The sequence below is a fragment of the Pelodiscus sinensis genome, unplaced genomic scaffold, assembly GCF_049634645.1.
Source record: "Pelodiscus sinensis isolate JC-2024 unplaced genomic scaffold, ASM4963464v1 ctg59, whole genome shotgun sequence".
Classification (NCBI taxonomy): domain Eukaryota; kingdom Metazoa; phylum Chordata; order Testudines; family Trionychidae; genus Pelodiscus; species Pelodiscus sinensis.
In genome coordinates this window covers 764,634-784,652 of record NW_027465846.1, presented here as the reverse complement: position 1 = coordinate 784,652, position 20,019 = coordinate 764,634, and the positions used below count along the sequence as shown (strand labels likewise).

The 20,019-nt window shown below is 70.5% G+C and overlaps 1 protein-coding gene across 3 annotated transcripts in view; it reads left to right on the top strand.

Moving 5' to 3' along the window:
- MYBPC2 (myosin binding protein C2) overlaps window positions 1-20,019 on the top strand; it is a 28,808-nt gene that overhangs the window by 2,414 nt on the left and 6,375 nt on the right. For 2 of the 3 annotated variants that reach the window (XM_075914972.1, XM_075914974.1), the window contains exons 2-22: window positions 2,796-2,870; window positions 3,204-3,227; window positions 3,415-3,492; window positions 4,029-4,177; window positions 4,630-4,747; window positions 5,096-5,144; window positions 6,107-6,166; window positions 7,032-7,231; window positions 8,520-8,652; window positions 10,134-10,258; window positions 10,614-10,719; window positions 11,849-12,015; window positions 12,215-12,380; window positions 13,121-13,227; window positions 13,579-13,608; window positions 14,422-14,561; window positions 14,803-14,962; window positions 15,353-15,457; window positions 16,813-17,001; window positions 18,803-18,937; window positions 19,453-19,620. In XM_075914972.1, coding sequence (XP_075771087.1) covers window positions 2,796-2,870; window positions 3,204-3,227; window positions 3,415-3,492; window positions 4,029-4,177; window positions 4,630-4,747; window positions 5,096-5,144; window positions 6,107-6,166; window positions 7,032-7,231; window positions 8,520-8,652; window positions 10,134-10,258; window positions 10,614-10,719; window positions 11,849-12,015; window positions 12,215-12,380; window positions 13,121-13,227; window positions 13,579-13,608; window positions 14,422-14,561; window positions 14,803-14,962; window positions 15,353-15,457; window positions 16,813-17,001; window positions 18,803-18,937; window positions 19,453-19,620 — 2,484 coding nt within the window. The remainder of the gene's footprint in view (window positions 1-2,795; window positions 2,871-3,203; window positions 3,228-3,414; window positions 3,493-4,028; window positions 4,178-4,629; window positions 4,748-5,095; window positions 5,145-6,106; window positions 6,167-7,031; window positions 7,232-8,519; window positions 8,653-10,133; window positions 10,259-10,613; window positions 10,720-11,848; window positions 12,016-12,214; window positions 12,381-13,120; window positions 13,228-13,578; window positions 13,609-14,421; window positions 14,562-14,802; window positions 14,963-15,352; window positions 15,458-16,812; window positions 17,002-18,802; window positions 18,938-19,452; window positions 19,621-20,019) is intronic. The other variant, XM_075914973.1, reaches the window with a different exon arrangement.

The window sequence follows — 20,019 nt, the reverse complement described above, 5'->3', positions numbered from 1 at the left end:
CGGCTGCACTGCGACCCCTCTGGGGTGAGGCGGGGGGCTGGGTACCTGGGGACCTGGCTGCACTGCGGCCCCTCTGGGGTGAGGCGGGGGGCTGGGTACCTGGGGACCTGGCTGCACTGCGGCCCCTCTGGGGTGGGGCGGGGGGCTGGGTACCTGGGGACCCGGCTGCACTGCGGCCCCTCTGGGGTGGGGCGGGGGGCTGGGTACCTGGGGACCCGGCTGCACTGTGACCCCTCTGGCGCAGGGGGGCAGGCCGCCGGGGATGGGGGCAGCCAGGCAGGGTCTGGGCCCAGGGCCTGGTGCCCGCGTCTCTGGAGCCGTGAGTGGCAGCCCGTCTGGGCTGGCTCCCAGGCGTGACAGCTGGGCCAGGCGGTCGGGGGGTGGCCGGGCTATATTAGGGGGCAGGGAGGGAGTCGAAGGCCCCGCTGGATCAGGAGCAGCTGGAATGCCGGAGTCAGCGGGGGGGGGGGGGGGGGGGGCCGGGCCTCCTGGCCCCACATAGCCGGGAATTACAGCCTGGGCAGGCCTGATTAGCACCCGGGCAGCCTCCTTCGCACCTCAGGCAGCCGGCCGCCCCGCAGGGAGGGGGGTCCCTGTGGGTGTGGGATGGAGGGGGCTGCCCAGCTAGTTAGGGGGTGTGGAGGTTGGGGGGGTTGGGCGGGTAGGGAGCACTCGGCCCCTGGGGGGTGCATGCAGAGAGGGGGAGCACGGGGCCAGCGCAGCGCGATGCTTCGCCGGCACCAACCAGGGGGCTTTCCTGAGCCCTGAACCCCCCAAGGATCCCTCCGGCCTGGCCCCTCCCCCGCACCTCAGTCCCCCTGCAGCCAGCTGAGCCCTGCCTGCTCTGCTCTGCCCCCCAAGAACAGCCCCCGTCTCCCCGCCGAGCCCCCAATCCCCCCAACAGCCCCTCCCCGGCCAGTGTCTCTCCCCCCGTCTCCCCGCCGAGCCCCCAATCCCCCCAACAGCCCCTCCCCAGCCAGTGTCTCTCCCCCCGTCTCCCCGCCGAGCCCCCAATCCCCCCAACAGCCCCTCCCCGGCCAGTGTCTCTCCCCCCGTCTCCCCGCCGAGCCCCCAATCCCCCAACAGCCCCTCCCCAGCCAGTGTCTCTCCCCCCGTCTCCCCGCCGAGCCCCCAATCCCCCCAACAGCCCCTCCCCGGCCAGTGTCTCTCCCCCCATCTCCCCGCCGAGCCCCCAATCCCCCCAACAGCCCCTCCCCGGCCAGTGTCTCTCCCCCCATCTCCCCGCCGAGCCCCCAATCCCCCCAACAGCCCCTCCCCGGCCAGTGTCTCTCCCCCCGTCTCCCCGCCGAGCCCCCAATCCCCCCAACAGCCCCTCCCCGGCCAGTGTCTCTCCCCCCGTCTCCCCGCCGAGCCCCCAATCCCCCCAACAGCCCCTCCCCGGCCAGTGTCTCTCCCCTGGTAACGGGGTGGCCTGGGCCCCTCCTCCCTCCCCCCGATGTTCTCCCCTCGCTGGGACCAGCTGGGCCGCTCGCCTGGGTCCCCTCTGCCGCCCCTTGTCTGTCTGGCCGGACCCGGCCGTGTCCTCTGAGCAGGGTCTGCCAGGTCACCAGGGCCCCGGGCGCCGGTTCTGGGCTGGTCTCCGCAGCCACAAACTCCCTCCCCCTTGTGGCATTAACCAGTAACACCCGGGCCCTGAGCGCCCCCCTGCCTGCAGCCCCCCTTAGCCCCCCACTACGGCACAGGGGAGCCAGTCTGCGCTGTGACCCGGGTTCCCTGCGCTGGGAGGTGGGATTCCCACTGATCCCCCCGCTCCTGGGCCCAGCCTGGGCGGGTAGCACAGCTCTCCCCGGGGGGCAGCCAAAGGAGGGAGGCGGGGACGGGCACCTGGCTGGGGGCAGGGCTGGGAGGGAGGCGGTGGCTGGCTGGGAAACAGGAAGGGAACAGACTGAGCTGAGGACTGGGGGGCGATGGATCCCCAACCCCAAGGGGTCTGAGGCTGCCTGGCCCGGACTCCTGTAGCCACGTCCCGTCTGCGCTGTGTCCTGGAGGAGCAATAACCCCCCGTTCTACTGGCCGGTGGAGTCTGTTCTGGCTGCTACGGGGGTGCAGGATCGGGGGGTCCCCAATGCACCGTCACCTCCTCAAAACGCCCCACTGCCTCCCAAGGGTTCGCTGTTTTCTCATTGGTCGTTTTCAAAGTTCCAAGAGCGCGACGGACGCCCGAGGGTATCCAGCTCCGAGCTCCGTGGCCGCGCCTGTCAGCGCCACAGACAGGCGGCCAGTCGGGTGACCGATTCTGAGCGCCAGGCCGGGTTTTGTTGGGTTCTCCCATTGCCTTTTGAAATACGTGTCTCCCTCGAACGGCTGATGCACCTTCCACGTGTAGCTCCCTACACCTGGACGCTGCGTAACACGCTGGGATCGTACCGCGCAGGACAAGCGAATCCATCCTAACGTCCCACAATACGTGGCAAAGAAAACCATCGGCTACGCTCCAGAGGCTGCAACTTTCAGCCGTGGCTTGTTACAACCTTCCAGCAAGAATACTCCTTTTTTTAATGTGTGTGTATTGTGTGTGTGCGCACACCATGCTGTGAACACAGCGCTGTTTTACAAATAGCTCCTTGCCGGCTTTACCCCTATTGGCAAGCTCTTGTTTCCTTTAGCTTCCCTTATCAGCCTCCTACGTTTGTATACTGGTGGCTACATTCACTGCCAATTTCCTGTCCTTCCTGTATGTTTTTTTGTAATGGTCCCTTGCTGCTTTTGCATTTCCTTTGGTCAGGAGGGCTGGGTCCCCATTTCACATTCTCTGTTCATGTCTCCGCCGCCAGCAGCTGAAAAGAAGGAGAAGAAGAAAGAGGAGAAGAAGAAAGAGGAGAAGAAAGATGCTGTAGAAGCTCCCAAAGGTCAGAGCTGGGGATGGACTAGGAGGGGTACTGAGGAGTGGGGGGGCAACAGGACACTCCCCGCCCCGTTCTTAGGGCGCCTTGTGGCGCAAGGAGCCCTGGGACCCGTCCTCGGGTCACTGCGCATGGGGCTGCCCCCCCGTCTCTCCCTACACGCCCAGCCGGCGCGCTCCGGGGTCAGGCGCTCGCTAAGAGTATCGCCGGCTTCCTCCCTTCCCTCCCCGGGCCCGGCCCAGCCCAGCGCTGGGGGGGAAGGGCTGGGATGGAGGCGGGGGGGAAACTGGGGGGCTGGTGACTCAGTTTCTGGCTGACTCAAATCCTGGTTCTTTTCAGAAGCCCCAGCGGAGCATCCAGAGGGTGAGTGTGTCTGAGCCAGGACATCCCTTCCCCCTCCCCCGCTACAGCCCCTCCCCCTCTACATCCCATCCCTGCCCCCGCTACACCCCCTCCCCTCCTCCTCCCCCTCCCCCGCTACACCCCAGCCCATGGGGCCCCTGGGACGCAGCCCCAGGATCCCTGGCCTGACCCCGCCGGTTCCTTGCAGATGCCCAGCCCCAGGACAAGCCGGCCGAGCCCCAGAGCCTGTTCCTGCAGAAGCCGGGCCACATCCTGGTGGAGTGCGGTAGGGCCGGGGGCCGCTGGGCTCTCACTGGGGCCTGGCTTGGGGGAAAACGGGGGTGGGGGGCTCTGGGGGGCAGGGAGTTCTGGGGGCCTCACTGTGGTCGCGGGGGGGGGGACTGCACCCTCCAGGTCAGGGTGGGGCTGTGGCTGGGGGGAAGGGGAGGGTGCTGCGGCGGGGGTGGGGCAGCAAGCGAGGTGAGGGGCTTCAGTGGGGGGGGGGCTGCAGTGGGGGAGGGGAGGTGCAGTGGTGGGGGAGGTGAGAGTCTGCGGTGCCGGGGGGAGGGGCTGCGGTGGAGAGGGGCAGCGGCTGGGGGGGAGGTGCTGCAGCTGGCGAGGTGAGGGGCTGCGGTGTGGGGGAAGGGGAAGGGCTGCGGTGTGGGGAGAGGGGAGGGGCAACGGCAGGGGAGGGGAGGGGCCGTGGTGTGGGGGGAGGGGAGGGGCCGCGGTGTGGGGGGAGGGGAGAGGCCGCGGTGTGGGGGGAGGGGCGGCGGGGGGGCGCCGCGGCGGGGTCCCGGGCTCACGGCGCGGCGCCCCCAGGCAAGGAGGTGGCGGTGGAGGTGCAGGTGGACGGAGGGCAGCTCGTGGGGAAGCCGAGCGTCAAGTGGTTCAAGGGCAAATGGCTGGAGCTCGGCATCAAGAGCGGCCAGCGCTTCCAGTTCAAGGAGAGCTACGACAAGGAGAAGAAGGTGGGGCCCCCTCTCGGCTCCCCCTCTCCCCTCCCCCAGCCCCGGGGTCCCCCTCTCCCCTCCCCCAGCCCCGGGCTCCCCCCAGCTCCGCTGCCCCCTGGGCTGCCAGGCCATCAGGTCTGGGCCGAGCGCTGGGAGCAAATGGGACTCTGGCGGCTCCAGGGCTAAGCCCGGCTCCGTGCGGCTCCAGGCACGTGGGCCTCCAGGGGAGCGCCGCAGCTCCCATTGGCTGCAAGTTCCGACCAATGGGAGCTGCAGGGGAGGTGCCTGCAGGAGCAGGGTTGCTGGGGGGGGGATGGAGTGGATGGGGCGTGGCCTCTGGGAAGGGGCGGAGCTGGGCCGTTCAGTGTTGCCCTGGTGGAAAGCTGGCAGCCCTAGCCGTCTCCTCCCTCCGCCAGAGCGGGGGGGCAGCGGGGGAGGGGGAGCCGCCTCTGACCCCATGTGCCCCCCAGGTGCACACCTTCGAGCTGCACATCAGCAAGGTGGTGATCGGGGACCGTGGTGACTATCGCTGCGAGGTGGCCAGCAAGGAGAAGAGCGACTTGTGCAACTTCAACATCGACGTGGAGGGTGAGTGGGGGGCAGGGACCCCCAGAGCACCCGGAGCTCCCCAAGGCTGGGGAGACTCGGATTCCCCGGGGTATGGAGCCCCCAAACCTCCCCAGGCCAGGAACCCCCCAGGCCCTCTGCCCCCCAACCCAGGGACTCGCTACAGACCACCCCCCACCCCACCCAGTGCCCTATCCCCGTGCCGCTCATTTTGGTGTGACCCACCATAATGTCCCAGCTCTGGGGGTCGTGTGTCGTGGTGCGGAGGCCCAGGCAGAGATGGTGTCTGGGGGGCAGGCGGTGGGGGGCACGGGCACTGGGGGAGGGGCTGGAAGGAAGGCGTCATGCTGTCACTGTCCTCTTTCCCAGCCCCACGGACGGAGGAGAGTGAAAATGTGCTCCAGGCCTTCAAACGGACGTGAGTGCCAGTGCCCCATAGCGCCCCAAGAGTGCCCCTCCCAGTCCCCCATAACGCCCTTCATCAGTGCCTCCTAGCTCCCCTGCCAGCGCCCCACAGTGCCCCCATAGCTCCCCTGCCAGCGCCCCCATAGCTCCCCTGCCAGCGCCCCACAGCGCCCCCATAGCTCCCCTGCCAGCGCCCCACAGTGCTCCCCATAGCTCCCCTGCCAGCACCCCACAGTGCTCCCCATAGCTCCCCTGCCAGCACCCCATAGTGCTCCCATAGCTCCCCTGCCAGCGCCCCACAGCGCCCCCCATAGCTCTCCTGCCAGCGCCCCACAGTGCTCCCCATAGCTCCCCTGCCAGCACCCCACAGTGCCCCCATAGCTCCCCTGCCAGCGCCCCACAGCACCCCCATAGCTCCCCTGCCAGCGCCCCACAGTGCCACCCATACCTCCCCTGCCAGCGCCCCACAGCGCCCCACATAGCACCCCTGCCAGCGCCCCATAGTTCCCCTGCCAGCGCCCCACAGTGCCCCCATAGCTCCCCTGCCAGCGCCCCAGAGTGCCCCCATAGCTCCCCTGCCAGCACCCCACAGTGTCACCCATAGTTCCCCTGCCAGCGCCCCACAGCGCCCCACATAGCACCCCTGCCAGCGCCCCACAGCGCCCCCCATAGCACCCCTGCCAGCGCCCCCATAGCTCCCCTGCCAGCACCCCACAGCGCCCCCATAGCACTGCTGCCAGGGCCCCCATAGCTCCCCTGCCAGTGCCCCACAGCGCCCCCATAGCACCTCCCATAGCTCCCCTGCCAGCGCCCCCATAGCTCCCTTGCCAATGCCCCACAGCGCCCCTCATAGCTCCCCCACCAGTGCCCTCCAGGCAGTGCTCCCACCTGCCCCACAGTGCTCCTGCAGGCCAGACTGGGCCCCTCAGCTGGGCGGGGGGGGGGCCTGGGTGAGCCGCTTTGTTCTCCCCACAGGGGCGAGGGGAAGGACCACGTGGCTGGGGAACTGGACTTCAGTGGCCTCCTAAAGAAGAGGTAGGTGCTTGGGAGGGGCCGCCTGTCCCTGGGGCGCTGGGTGTGTCTGTCCGTCCGTCCCTGGGGCGCTGGGTGTGTCTGTCGGTCTGTCCCTGGGGCGCTGGGTGTGTCTGTCCGTCCGTCCCTGGGGCGCTGAGTGTGTCTGTCGGTCCCTGGGGCGCTGGGTGTGTCTGTCCGTCCATCCCTGGGGCGCTGGGTGTGTCTGTCCGTCCGTCCCTGGGGCGCTGAGTGTGTCTGTCGGTCCCTGGGGCGCTGGGTGTGTCTGTCCGTCCATCCCTGGGGCGCTGGGTGTGTCTGTCGGTCCCTGGGGTGCTGCGTGTGTCTGTCCGTCCGTCCCTGGGGCTCTGGGTGTGTCTGTCCATCCGTCCCTGGGGCACTGGGTGTGTCTGTCGGTCCCTGGGGCGCTGGGTGTGTCCGTCTGTCCCTGGGGCAGGGCACTTGGTGTGTGTGTGTGTGGGGGGAGGGTGTCTGCCCATCCTGGGGGAGAGGCAGTGTCTGTCTGTCTGTCCATCTCTCCTGGACTCCCAGCTCTGGTCCCACGCCTGGCCCCCAGGGCAGCCTGCTGCCACCTCGGGATTGCTCAGCTGTTGGGGGGGGTCTCTGACCCACTGGGTTACCTGCCCACGTCCAGGGGACACCCCTCCATTCCAGGCCTGGGGGGGGGGGGGTTGAGCACACCCAGCAGGGAAACTGAGGCAGGCTGTGATATGATGACCCCTCCCCCCCGGCCCAGAGGGGTTGGGCGCTCCCAGTGGGGAAACCGAGGCAGGGCGCAGCATGGTGACCCCGGCCCCGGGGCATTGAGTGTTCCCGGTGGGGAAACCGAGGCACGGCGCGGTGACCCCGTCCCGTCCCGCCCGCGCAGGGAGGTGCAGGGGGAGGAGAAGAAGAAGAAGAAGAAGGACGACGACGACGACGCCTTCCCCCCCGAGATCTGGGAGCTGCTGAAGGGGGTGACGAAGAAGAGCGAGTACGAGCGAATCGCCTTCCAGTACGGCATCACTGACCTGCGCGGCATGCTCAAGCGCCTCAAGAAGGTCAAGGTGGAGGTCAAGAAGAGCGAAGGTCAGTGGGGGCGGGGCTGGGGGCGGGGCTGGGGGCGGGGCCTCCTCGGGGGAGGAGCGGGGTGGGGAGCGTGTCCCCTGTCGGAGTAGGGGGATCCCTGCCTGTCCCCCACCCAGCCCCATCCCAAGGACCCCCCACGGCTCCCCGAACCCAGTCCCAGCTCTGAGGTCCCCCGTGTGTCCAGCCCCCCAAGCCTCCCCACACCCTGACCCCCTCCCACCCTGTGACCCCAGCTCCCTCCCACGCCCTGTGCCCCATGACCCCGCCTCCGCCCACCCTGTGACCCCAACTCCCTCTCGCCCCCTGTGCCCCGCGACCCTGCCCCCCCCACCCTGTGACCCCAACTCCCTCTCGCCCCCTGTGCCCCGCGACCCTGCCCCCCCCACCCTGTGACCCCAACTCCCTCTCGCTCCCTGTGCCCCGCGACCCTGCCCCCCCACCCTGTGACCCCAGCTCCCTCTCGCCCCCTGTGCCCCATGACCCCACCTCCGCCCACCCTGTGACCCCAACTCCCTCTCGCCCCCTGTGCCCCGCGACCCCGCCCCCCACCCCCTGTGCCCCATGACCCCGCCTCCGCCCACCCTGTGACCCCAACTCCCTCTCGCCCCCTGTGCCCCGCGACCCCGCCCCCCACCCCCTGTGCCCCATGACCCCGCCTCCGCCCACCCTGTGACCCCAACTCCCTCTCGCCCCCTGTGCCCCGCGACCCTGCCCCCCCCACCCTGTGACCCCAACTCCCTCTCGCCCCCTGTGCCCCGCGACCCTGCCCCCCCACCCTGTGACCCCAGCTCCCTCTCGCCCCCTGTGCCCCATGACCCCACCTCCGCCCACCCTGTGACCCCAACTCCCTCTCGCCCCCTGTGCCCCGCGACCCCGCCCCCCACCCCCTGTGCCCCATGACCCCGCCTCCGCCCACCCTGTGACCCCAACTCCCTCTCGCCCCCTGTGCCCCGCGACCCCGCCCCCCACCCCCTGTGCCCCATGACCCCGCCTCTGCCCACCCTGTGACCCCAACTCCCTCTCGCTCCCTGTGCCCCGTGACCCCGCCCCCCCACCCCCTGTGCCCCATGACCCCGCCTCCGCCCACCCTGTGACCCCAACTCCCTCTCGCCCCCTGTGCCCCGCGACCCTGCCCCCCCACCCCCTGTGCCCCGCAACCCCGCCTCCGCCCACCCTGTGACCCCAACTCCCTCTCGCCCCCTGTGCCCCGCGACCCCGCCCTCCTCAACCCAACCCCACTCCGCCCCTGCGACCACCCGAGCCCTGCTCACCCCTGCTGCCCCCCCAGCCTTCACGATGAAGCTGGACCCGGCCTACCAGGTGGACAAAGGCCAGAAGATCAAGCTGGTGGTGGAGATCAGCAACCCCGACCTGCCCATCAAGTGGTTCAAGAACGGGCAGGAGATCAAACCCAGCGCCAAGTGAGCGGGCCGGGGGCGCAGATGGGGGCGGGGCTGGGGGTTGGGGGGTGTAGATGGGGGCGGGGCAGGAGGGCGTTGTTGGGGCTGGGGGCTCGCGGGGCCAGAGCCAGGGGCAGTGTAGATGGGGGCGTGGCCGGGAACTTGTGGGCCAGGGGGTGGGGCTGGGGGCGTAGATGGGGGTGTGGGGGTGTGGATGGGGGTGTGGATGGGGGCGTAGATGGGGGTGGGGGGGTGTGGATGGGGGTGGGGGGTGTGGATGGGGGTGCGGCTGGGGGCGTAGATGGGGGTGGGGGGGTGTGGATGGGGGTGTGGATGGGGGCGTAGATGGGGGTGGGGGGGTGTGGATGGGGGTGTGGGGTGTGGATGGGGGTGCGGCTGGGGGCGTAGATGGGGGTGTGGATGGGGGTGCGGCTGGGGGCGTAGATGGGGGTGGGGGGGTGTGGATGGGGGTGCGGCTGGGGGCGTAGATGGGGGTGGGGGGGTGTGGATGGGGGTGCGGCTGGGGGCGTAGATGGGGGTGGGGGGGTGTGGATGGGGGTGCGGCTGGGGGCGTAGATGGGGGTGGGGGGGTGTGGATGGGGGTGCGGCTGGGGGCGTAGATGGGGGTGGGGGGGTGTGGATGGGGGTGCGGCTGGGGGCGTAGATGGGGGTGGGGGGGTGTGGATGGGGGTGCGGCTGGGGGCGTAGATGGGGGTGGGGGGTGTGGATGGGGGTGCGGCTGGGGGCGTAGATGGGGGTGGGGGGGTGTGGATGGGGGTGGGGGGTGTGGATGGGGGTGCGGCTGGGGGCGTAGATGGGGGTGGGGGGGTGTGGATGGGGGTGTGGATGGGGGCGTAGATGGGGGTGGGGGGGTGTGGATGGGGGTGTGGGGTGTGGATGGGGGTGCGGCTGGGGGCGTAGATGGGGGTGTGGATGGGGGTGCGGCTGGGGGCGTAGATGGGGGTGGGGGGGTGTGGATGGGGGTGCGGCTGGGGGCGTAGATGGGGGTGGGGGGGTGTGGATGGGGGTGCGGCTGGGGGCGTAGATGGGGGTGGGGGGGTGTGGATGGGGGTGCGGCTGGGGGCGTAGATGGGGGTGGGGGGTGTGGATGGGGGTGCGGCTGGGGGCGTAGATGGGGGTGGGGGGGTGTGGATGGGGGTGGGGGGTGTGGATGGGGGTGCGGCTGGGGGCGTAGATGGGGGTGGGGGGGTGTGGATGGGGGTGGGGGTGTGGATGGGGGTGCGGCTGGGGGCATAGATGGGGGTGGGGGGGTGTGGATGGGGGCGTAGATGGGGGTGGGGTGTGTGGATGGGGGTGTGGATGGGGGCGTAGATGGGGGTGGGGGGGTGTGGATGGGGGTGGGGGGTGTGGATGGGGGTGCGGCTGGGGGCGTAGATGGGGGTGGGGGGTGTGGATGGGGGCGTAGATGGGGGTGGGGGGGTGTAGCTGGGGTGGGGCCAGGGGCGGGGTCTCTGTGACGGGAGCCCCCCCGTGACCCCCAGGTACATCTTTGAGAACGTGGGCAAGAAGCGGATCCTGACCATTAACAAGTGCACGCTGGCCGACGACGCGGCCTACGAGTGCCTGGTGAGCGACGAGAAATGCTTCACCGAGGTCTTCGTCAAGGGTGAGTGGGCAGGAGAGGGAGCCGGGCTGGGGCGGGCGGGGGGAGGGAGCAGGGTGGGGGGGGAGCCGGGCGGGGGAGGGAGGCGGGCGGGAGCGGGCGGGGGAGGGAGGCGAGGGGGGGCGGGTGGGAGGAGGGAGCCGGGTGGGGGGAGGGAGCCGGGTGGGGGTGGGCAGGGGAAGGGAGGCAGGCGAGGGAGGGAGCCGGGCGGGGGCGGGCAGGGGGAGGGAGGCAGGCAGGGGCGGGTGGGGGGGGAGCCGGGCGGGGGAGGGAGGCGGGCAGGGGAGGGAGCCAGGCGGGGCGGGCAGAGAGAGGGGAGCAGGCCCGGCCCCACGTGACCCGCCCCCTCCCTCGGCAGAGCCCCCCGTGCTGATTGTCAAGGGCCTGGACGACCATCAGATGTTCGTGGGCGACCGGGTGGAGCTGGAGGTCGAGGTGTCGGAGGAGGGAGCCCAAGTCATGTGGTAACGCCCCCGCCTGCCCCACCCCCGCCCGCCCGTCTGCACACCCGCCCCACCCCCGCCTGCCCACCCGCCCCACCCCCGCCCGCCCGTCTGCACACCCGCCCCACCCCCGCCTGCCCACCCGCCCCACCCCCGCCCGCCCGTCTGCACACCCGCCCCACCCCCGCCCGCCCACCCGCCCCACCCCCGCCTGCCCGTCTGCACACCCGCCCCACCCCCGCCCGCCCACCCGCCCCACCCCCGCCCGCCCGTCTGCACACCCGCCCCGCCCCCGCCTGCCCACCCGCCCCACCCCCGCCCGCCCGTCTGCACACCCGCCCCGCCCCCGCCTGCCCACCCGCCCCACCCCCGCCCGCCCGTCTGCACACCCGCCCCACCCCCGCCTGCCCACCCGCCCCACCCCCGCCCGCCCGTCTGCACACCCGCCCCACCCCCGCCTGCCCACCCGCCCCACCCCCGCCCGCCCGTCTGCACACCCGCCCCACCCCCGCCTGCCCACCCGCCCCACCCCCGCCCGCCCGTCTGCACACCCGCCCCACCCCCGCCTGCCCACCCGCCCCACCCCCGCCCGCCCGTCTGCACAACCGCCCCACCCCCGCCTGCCCACCCGCCCCACCCCCGCCCGCCCGTCTGCACAACCACCCCACCCCCCGCCCCACCTCCGCCCGCCCGTCTGCACACCCGCCCCACCCCCGCCCGCCTGTCCGTCTGCCTCAACCCCACCACCTGTTTGCCCGTCTGTCTGGCCCCATGCCTGCTTATCTGTCTGTCCTCTCCCATGCTTGTCAGTCCATCCCCACGCCTGCCCGTCCATCCATCAGCCCGTCCCCACATCTGTCCGTTGGCTTGTCCCCACGCCTGTCCATTCATTGGCCCGTCCCCCCGTCCTCCCGTCGGCCCGTCCTCCTGTCCGTCCATCGGCCCGTCCCCCCGTCCCTCCACCGGCCCGTCCCCTCGTCCATCAGCCCGTCCCCCCGTCCGTCCATCGGCCCGTCCCCTCGTCCATCAGCCTGTCCCCTCGTCCGTCCATCGGCCCGTCCCCTCGTCCATCAGCCCGTCCCCTCGTCCGTCCATCGGCCCGTCCCCTCGTCCATCCCTCGGCCCGTCCCCACTCCTGCCCTGTGCCCAGGATGAAGGACGGGGTGGAGCTGACCCGCGAGGCGGCGTTCAAATACCGCTTCAAGAAGGACGGCAAGAAGCATTTCCTCATCATCAACGAGGCCACCAAGGAGGACACGGGGCAGTACAAGGTCATGACCAACGGGGGCCAGTCTGAGGGCGAACTGGTGGTGGAAGGTACGGTGGGGGCAGGGCGCATGGGGAGGGATGGCAGGTGGGGCAGGCCAGGGACAGGGTGCGTGGGGGAGGGGCGGGAGGCGGGGCAAGGAGTGTGGGGGAGGGGCGGGAGGCGGGGCAAGGGGGTGGGGGAGGGGCGGGGGCGGGGGCGGGGCAGGCCAGGACAAGGGGGAGGCCCTGACCCCTCCCCTGCCCCCAGACAAGCAGCTGGAGGTGATCCAGGACATCGCGGATCTCACGGTCAAGGCCACGGAGCAGGCCGAGTTCAAGTGCGAGGTGTCGGATGAGAAGGTGACGGGCAAATGGTACAAGAACGGTGTTGAGGTCCGGCCCAGCAAGCGCATCCACATCACCCACAAGGGCAGGTGGGCACTGCCGGGAGGGAAGCTCGCAGCGCCGGGGTCGGAACTGGGGCACTGCGGGGGGGAAGCTCGCAGCGCCAGGGTCGGAATTGGGGCACTGCTGGGAGGGAAGCTCGCAGCGCCTAGGTCGGAATTGTGACACTGCCGGGAGGGAAGCTCGCAGCGCCGGGGTCGGAATTGGGGCACTGCTGGGAGGGAAGCTCGCAGCGCCTAGGTCGGAATTGTGACACTGCCGGGAGGGAAGCTCGCAGCGCCGGGGTCGGAATTGGGGCACTGCTGGGAGGGAAGCTCGCAGCGCCTAGGTCGGAATTGTGACACTGCGGGGGGGAAGCTCGCAGCGCCGGGGTCGGAATTGGGGCACTGCCGGGAGGGAAGCTCGCAGCGCCGGGGTCAGAATTGGGGCACTGCGGGGGGGAAGCTCGCAGCGCCGGGGTCGGAATTGGGACACTGTGGGGGGGAAGCTCGCAGCGCCGGGGTCGGAATTGGGACACTGCGGGGGGGAAGCTCGCAGCGCCGGGGTCGGAATTGGGGCACTGCGGGGGGGAAGCTCGCAGCGCCGGGGTCGGAATTGGGGCACTGTGGGGGGGAAGCTCGCAGCGCTGGGGTCGGAATTGGGGCACTGTGGGGGGGAAGCTCGCAGCACCAGGGTCGGAATTGGGGCACTGTGGGGGGGAAGCTCGCAGTGCCGGGGTTGGAATCGGGCCACTGCCGCTCACAACCCCACGCTGCTCCCTCCCCCTCAGGTTCCACAAGCTGTTGATTGAGGACGTGAGGCCAGAGGACGAGGCCGATTACACCTTCATCCCCGACGGATACGCTATCTCGCTCTCCGCCAAGCTCAACTTCCTGGGTGAGTCTGGGATAGGGCACTGCTGCAGGGAAGCTCACAGCACCAGGGTGTTCAGTGAGGCACTGCTGCAGGGAAGCTCGCAGCGCTGATGTCTGCGTCTCGGGCACTGCTGCGGGGAAGCTCGCAACGCTGATGTCTGCGTCTCGGGCACTGCTGCGGGGAAGCTCGCAGCGCTGATGTCTGCGTCTCGGGCACTGCTGCGGGGAAGCTCGCAGCGCTGATGTCTGTGTCTCGGGCACTGCTGTGGAGAAGCTCGCAGCGCAGGGGCACTGGAGCCGGGGCTGTGGTGGGGGGGGGGGGGTTTGCTTTCCTAGGGTCTGTGCTAACCCTTTCCTCTCCTCTCTGCTGCAGAGATCAAGGTGGAGTATGTCCCTAAGCAAGGTGAGCCACTCCCCCGCCTCAGGCATGCACACTGGGTGCAGAGGGTGGGGCTGCAGTGATAGAGGTGCTGGGGGCAGGAGGGAGGGGCTGGGTTAAGAGGGGTGCGGGGCTGGGGGAGCTGGGGACAGGGTGGGAGGGGCTGAGGTTGGAGGAGGGCGGGGCTGGAAAGGTTGGGCGGGGGAGCTGGGGACAGGCTGGGAGGGGCTGAGGTTGGAGGAGGGCGGGGCTGGAGGGGTTGGGCGGAGGGCTGGGGGCAGGTGGGAGGGGCTGAGGTTGGAGGAGGGCGGGGCTGGAGGGGTTGGGCGGGGGCTGGGGGCAGGTGGGAGGGGCTGAGGTTGGAGGAGGGCGGGGCTGGAGGGGTTGGGCGGGAGGGCTGGGGGCAGGTGGGAGGGGCTGAGGTTGGAGGAGGGCGGGGTTGGAGGGGTTGGGCGGGGGGGCTGGGGGCAGGTGGGAGGGGCTGAGGTTGGAGGAGGGCGGGGCTGGAGGGGTTGGGCGGGGGGCTGGGGGCAGGTGGGAGGGGCTGAGGTTGGAAGAGGGCGGGGCTGGGGGGGCTGGGGGCAGGTTGGAGGGGGGCTGGGCTGGGGTGAGAGGGCTATGGGGCAGGGGAGCGAGGGGGTGATCCCGGAGGGGCACACGGCTGGGTGGCCCATGGGGGGCAGTGTCTCTGGGGAATTGGGGGCTCCATTGGGCTATGCTGGGGTGTTTGGGGGAGCCTTTGGCTGGCTCAAGGAGGGCTCGGGGGCCGAGTTAGGAGGGACCCTCGTTGGGGGGCCTGTCCAGGCTGGCAGAGCCGACCCCCTCCCCTGCCCCCAGAGCCCCCCAAGATCCACCTGGACTGCTCGGGGAAGACGGCGGAGAACACCATCATCGTGGTGGCGGGGAACAAGCTGCGGCTGGACGTGCCCATCACCGGCGAGCCGGCGCCCACCGTCTCCTGGATGAAGGGCGACCAGGTGGGGCTGGGGCTGGATGGGGCGGAGATGCTCCTGGAGATGGGGTCCCCGTGGGGGGGGGGAGGTGAGACTCTCTCTGATCGTTTCCATCCATGTGTGGAATAAGTTTTGTTCTGTGTACCGAGGCGCGCGCGGGTGGCACCCCCCCGGAGAGCCACGGGCTGGCGGCTGTGGAATTGCCCCGGGGGGTAGAGTGCCTGGGGGGCAGAGGAGCCCATGGGGCTGACCCCCTGCCCCCCAGGTGTTCACGGAGACCGAGGGCCGCGCCCGCATCGAGACGCACAAGGAGGAGAGCAGCTTTGTGATCGACAGCGCGGAGCGGGGCGACGAGGGGCGTTACACCATCACCGTCACCAACCCCGTGGGGCAGGACTGCGCCTCGCTGCACATCAAGGTGGTCGGTGAGCCGGGGCCGGGGCCGAGCGGGGTCAGGGGGCCGAGCGGGGCCAGGCCCCGGGCATTAGGGGGTCAAGGAGAGCTGGTATGTTGGGCTAGTTCATGGGGGGCCGGTTGGGGCTATCGGGGTGAAATCGAGAGGGTGTGGGGGGCAGTTGGGGTGAGGTTGTGGGGGGCAGGGTTGGGGGCTGGTTGGGATGAGGTCATTGGGGGTCATGCGGGGGGCCATTGGGGTGAGATTGTGGGGGCAGTGGGGCGCTGGTTGGGGCTATTGGGGGTGTGGGGGGCAGGGTGGGGCTGAGGGGCTGTCGGGCCAGCCAAGGGATCGTGGCCGGGGTGAGGGACTGGGGGCCCCTCCTTGTGCTGAGCTGCTCTCGGGGCCCCGTCTCTTCCAGACGTCCCCGACCCCCCCGAAGCCGTTCGCATCACCTCCGTGGGGGAGGACTGGGCCATCCTAGTCTGGGAGCCCCCCAAATATGACGGCGGGCAGCCCATCACCGGTGAGTCGCCTCCGGGAGGGGGCAGAGGAGGAACAGGGCCGGGACTCGCTGAGGGGGGGGGGCAGAGCCGGGACTCGCTGGGGGGGGCAGGACCGGGGGACTCGCTGGGGGGGGGCAGAGCCGGGAGACTCGCCGAGGGGGGGGGGGGCAGAGCCGGGAGACTCGCTGGGGGGGGCAGGGCCGGGGGACTCGCTGGGGGGCTATGGGGTGAGGCGGGGCGGGCACAGAGCACAGGACAGCCCAATGCTCAAGGCCTGGCAGCCGGTCCAGCCTGGGGGGACCCAGGGCTTCCCCCCAATCCCAAAGCAGGAGACCAGCCCCTCCCTGCAGCCCCGCCCGACGCCCATCTGCCCATGGACAGGCCCCCCCCAGCCCCGTCCGTTCTTGGCCCCTACAGAGCCAGGCCCCTCGGCCCCTGGGCTCCAAGTGAGACACTGGCCTGGGTCGGGCAGGGGGGTCAGTGAGCGTCTGGCCCCTGCGCAGGGACCTCCCCCGGCCCCGGGCCTGGCCCCCCCCCGTCCTGCAGCCCTCCCCTCCCCCAGCCCAGCCGCCCCCCTCCCCCACCTTTTTCTGACCCAGGTAACCAGCCTCTGGGCCCCTCTCTGATCCGCCTCCTCCTGATGGAACGGAAGAAGAAGGCGGGGTACGGGGGGGCTCTGGGGGGGTCGGCGGGCCTGATCCCCCCCCACCCGCAGGGTACCTGATGGAGCGCAAGAAGAAGGGGGATACGGGGGGCGCTGGAGGGGTACGGGGGGCCCTGGGCGGGTACGGGGGGGTCGACGGGCCTGACCCCCCCCGCCCGCAGGGTACCTGATGGAGCGCAAGAAGAAGGGGGGGTACGGGGGGTGCTGGAGGGGTACGGGGGGCCCTGGGCGGGTACGGGGGGGTCGACGGGCCTGACCCCCCCCGCCCGCAGGGTACCTGATGGAGTGCAAGAAGAAGGGGGGGTACGGGGGGCGCTGGAGGGGTATGGGGGCCCTGGGGGGTTACGGGGGGGTCGACGGGCCTGACCCCCCCCACCCGCAGGGTACCTGATGGAGTGCAAGAAGAAGGGGGGTACGGGGGGCTCTGGAGGGGTACGGGGGGCCCTGGGTGGGTACGGGGGGGTCGACGGGCCTGACCCCCCCGCCCGCAGGGTACCTGATGGAGCGCAAGAAGAAGGGGGGGTACGGGGGGTGCTGGAGGGGTACAGGGGGCCCTGGGCGGGTACGGGGGGGTCGACGGGCCTGACCCCCCCGCCCGCAGGGTACCTGATGGAGCGCAAGAAGAAGGGGGGGTACGGGGGGTGCTGGAGGGGTACGGGGGGCCCTGGGCGGGTACGGGGGGGTCGACGGGCCTGACCCCCCCGCCCGCAGGGTACCTGATGGAGCGCAAGAAGAAGGGCAGCATGCGGTGGATGAAGCTGAATTTCGAGGCCTACACGGAGCTGAGCTACGAGTCGACGCGGATGATCGAGGGGGTGCTCTACGAGATGCGGGTCTTCGCCCTCAACGCCATCGGTGTGTCCCAGCCCAGCCTCAACACCAAGCCCTTCATGCCCATCGGTGAGAGGGGGCGGGGCTGTGGGGTGGGAGTGGGAGGGGCAATATGGGCGGGGCAGTACAGTGGGAGTGTGGCACTGTGGGTGGAGCTGTGGAATGGGAGTGGGAGGGGCAATATGGGCGGGGCAGTACAGTGGGAGTGTGGCACTGTGGGCAGAGCTGTGGAATGGGAGGGGGAGGGGCAATATGGGCGGGGCAGTACAGTGGGAGTGTGGCACTGTGGGTGGAGCTGTGGAATGGGAGGGGGAGGGGCAATATGGGCGGGGCAGTACAGTGGGAGTGTGGCACTGTGGGCGGAGCTGTGGAGTGGGAGTGGGAGGGGCAATATGGGCGGGGCAGTACAGTGGGAGTGTGGCACTGTGGGCGGAGCTGTGGAATGGGAGTGGGAGGGGCACTATGGGTGGGGCAGTAGGGTGGGAGTGTGGCACTGTGGGCGGAGCTGTGGAATGGGAGTGGGAGGGGCAATATGGGCGGGGCAGTACAGTGGGAGTGTGGCACTGTGGGCGGAGCTGTGGAGTGGGAGTGGGAGGGGCAATATGGGCGGGGCAGTACAGTGGGAGTGTGGCACTGTGGGCGGAGCTGTGGAATGGGAGTGGGAGGGGCACTATGGGTGGGGCAGTAGGGTGGGAGTGTGGCACTGTGGGCGGAGCTGTGGAGTGGGAGTGGGAGGGGCAATATGGGCGGGGCAGTACAGTGGGAGTGTGGCACTGTGGGCGGAGCTGTGGAATGGGAGTGGGAGGGGCACTATGGGTGGGGCAGTAGGGTGGGAGTGTGGCACTGTGGGCGGAGCTGTGGAATGGGAGTGGGAGGGGCAATATGGGCGGGGCAGTACAGTGGGAGTGTGGCACTGTGGGCAGAGCTGTGGAATGGGAGGGGGAGGGGCAATATGGGCGGGGCAGTACAGTGGGAGTGTGGCACTGTGGGCGGAGCTGTGGAGTGGGAGTGGGAGGGGCAATATGGGCGGGGCAGTACAGTGGGAGTGTGGCACTGTGGGCGGAGCTGTGGAATGGGAGTGGGAGGGGCACTATGGGTGGGGCAGTAGGGTGGGAGTGTGGCACTGTGGGCGGAGCTGTGGAGTGGGAGTGGGAGGGGCAATATGGGCGGGGCAGTACAGTGGGAGTGTGGCACTGTGGGCGGAGCTGTGGAATGGGAGTGGGAGGGGCACTATGGGTGGGGCAGTAGGGTGGGAGTGTGGCACTGTGGGCGGAGCTGTGGAATGGGAGTGGGAGGGGCAATATGGGCGGGGCAGTAGGTTGGGGGTGCTGTGGGCGGAGCTGTGGAGTGGGAGGGGGAGGGGCAATATGGGCGGGGCAGTAGGGTGGGGGTGCTGTGGGCGGAGCTGTGGAATGGGAGTGGGAGGGGCAATATGGGCGGGGCAGTAGGGTGGGGGTGCTGTGGGCGGAGCTGTGGAGTGGGAGAGGGAGGGGCAATATGGGTGGGGCAGTAGGGTGGGGGTGCTGTGGGCGGAGCTGTGGAATGGGAGTGGGAGGGGCAATATGGGCGGGGCAGTAGTGTGGTGGTGCTGTGGGCGGAGCTGTGGAATGGGAGTGGGAGGGGCAATATGGGTGGGGCAGTAGGGTGGGGGTGCTGTGGGCGGAGCTGTGGAGTGGGAGAGGGAGGGGCACTATGGGTGGGGCAGTAGAGTGGGAGGGAACGCTGTGGGCAGGGCTGTGGCGTCGGAGGGAGGGGGCGCTGGAGCAGGGCTGTGGGGCAGGAGGGGCGCTGTGGGTGGGGCTGTGGGGCAGGGCAGAGGGGGGCAGGGGGCAGCACAGTCGGTGTGACAGGAGCCCTGGCTGCCCCCCAGCCCCCACCAGTGAGCCGACCCACCTGACACTGGAGGACGTGACGGACACCACGGCCACCCTCAAGTGGCGCCCGCCCGACCGCCTGGGCGCTGGGGGCATTGATGGCTACTTGGTGGAGTACTGCCTGGAGGGCTGTGAGTTGTCACCCGCGCCCGGGCCGGGGTGTGAGTGACGGGGGTGTGAGTGTGAGTGACAGGGGGCTAGTGACGGGGTGTGAGTGTGAGTGACGGGGGTGTGAGTGACGGGGGGTGAATGACGGGGTGTGTGTGAGTGACGGGGGGCTAGTGACGGGGTGTGTGTGAGTGACAGGGGGCTAGTGATGGGGTGTGAGTGTGAGTGACGGGGGTGTGAGTGACGGGGGGCTAGTGACGGGGTGTGTGTGAGTGACAGGGGGCTAGTGACGGGGTGTGTGTGAGTGACAGGGGGCTAGTGACGGGGTGTGAGTGACGGGGTGTGAGTGACGGGGGGCTAGTGACGGGGTGTGAGTGACGGGGGGTTAGTGACGGGGTGTGAGTGACGGGTGTGAGTGACGGGGGCTGAAGGGGAGGGGCTGGAGGTCCAGGCCCTGGGGGAGGGTGGGTGGGTGCCATCCAGGGCCAGCGTGGGGAAGGGGGAGGAAGGGAGCCCGGCCCTGACCTGAGCCCCCCAGCGGACGAGTGGGTCCCGGCCAACACGGAGCTGGTCGAGCGCTGCGGCTTCACCGTCAAGGGGCTGCCCACGGGCCAGCGTATCCTCTTCCGCGTCACCGGCGTCAACATCGCCGGGAAGAGCACCCCGGCCACCATGGCCCAGCCCGTCACCATCCGCGAGATCATGGGTGAGTGACCCCTCGGGCCCCCCCACTGCCCCTCGGGCCCCTCCCCCTCCTGTCCTCCTTCCACCCCCACACGCCCCCGCCCATCCCGGGACCCCCGTCCCCTTCAACACCCCCATGTCCTCCCCTACCCTCCTTCCATCCCCTCTCGCCCCCGGGATCCCTGCTCCCTCCTACCCCTGCTTCCACCCCCTCACGCCCCTCCCAGCCTTCCCGCCCCCAGGGTCCCTGCCCCCTCCCACGCGACTTCCACCCCCACACGACGCTCCCAGTCTCCCACATGACCCCTCCTGCCCCCGGGTCCCCACCCCCTCCCGCCCTCCTTCCACCCCTGCCCCTCTCACCCCCCACATGCCCCCTCCCACCCCTGCGGTCTCCACCTCCTCCTGCCCTCCTTCCACC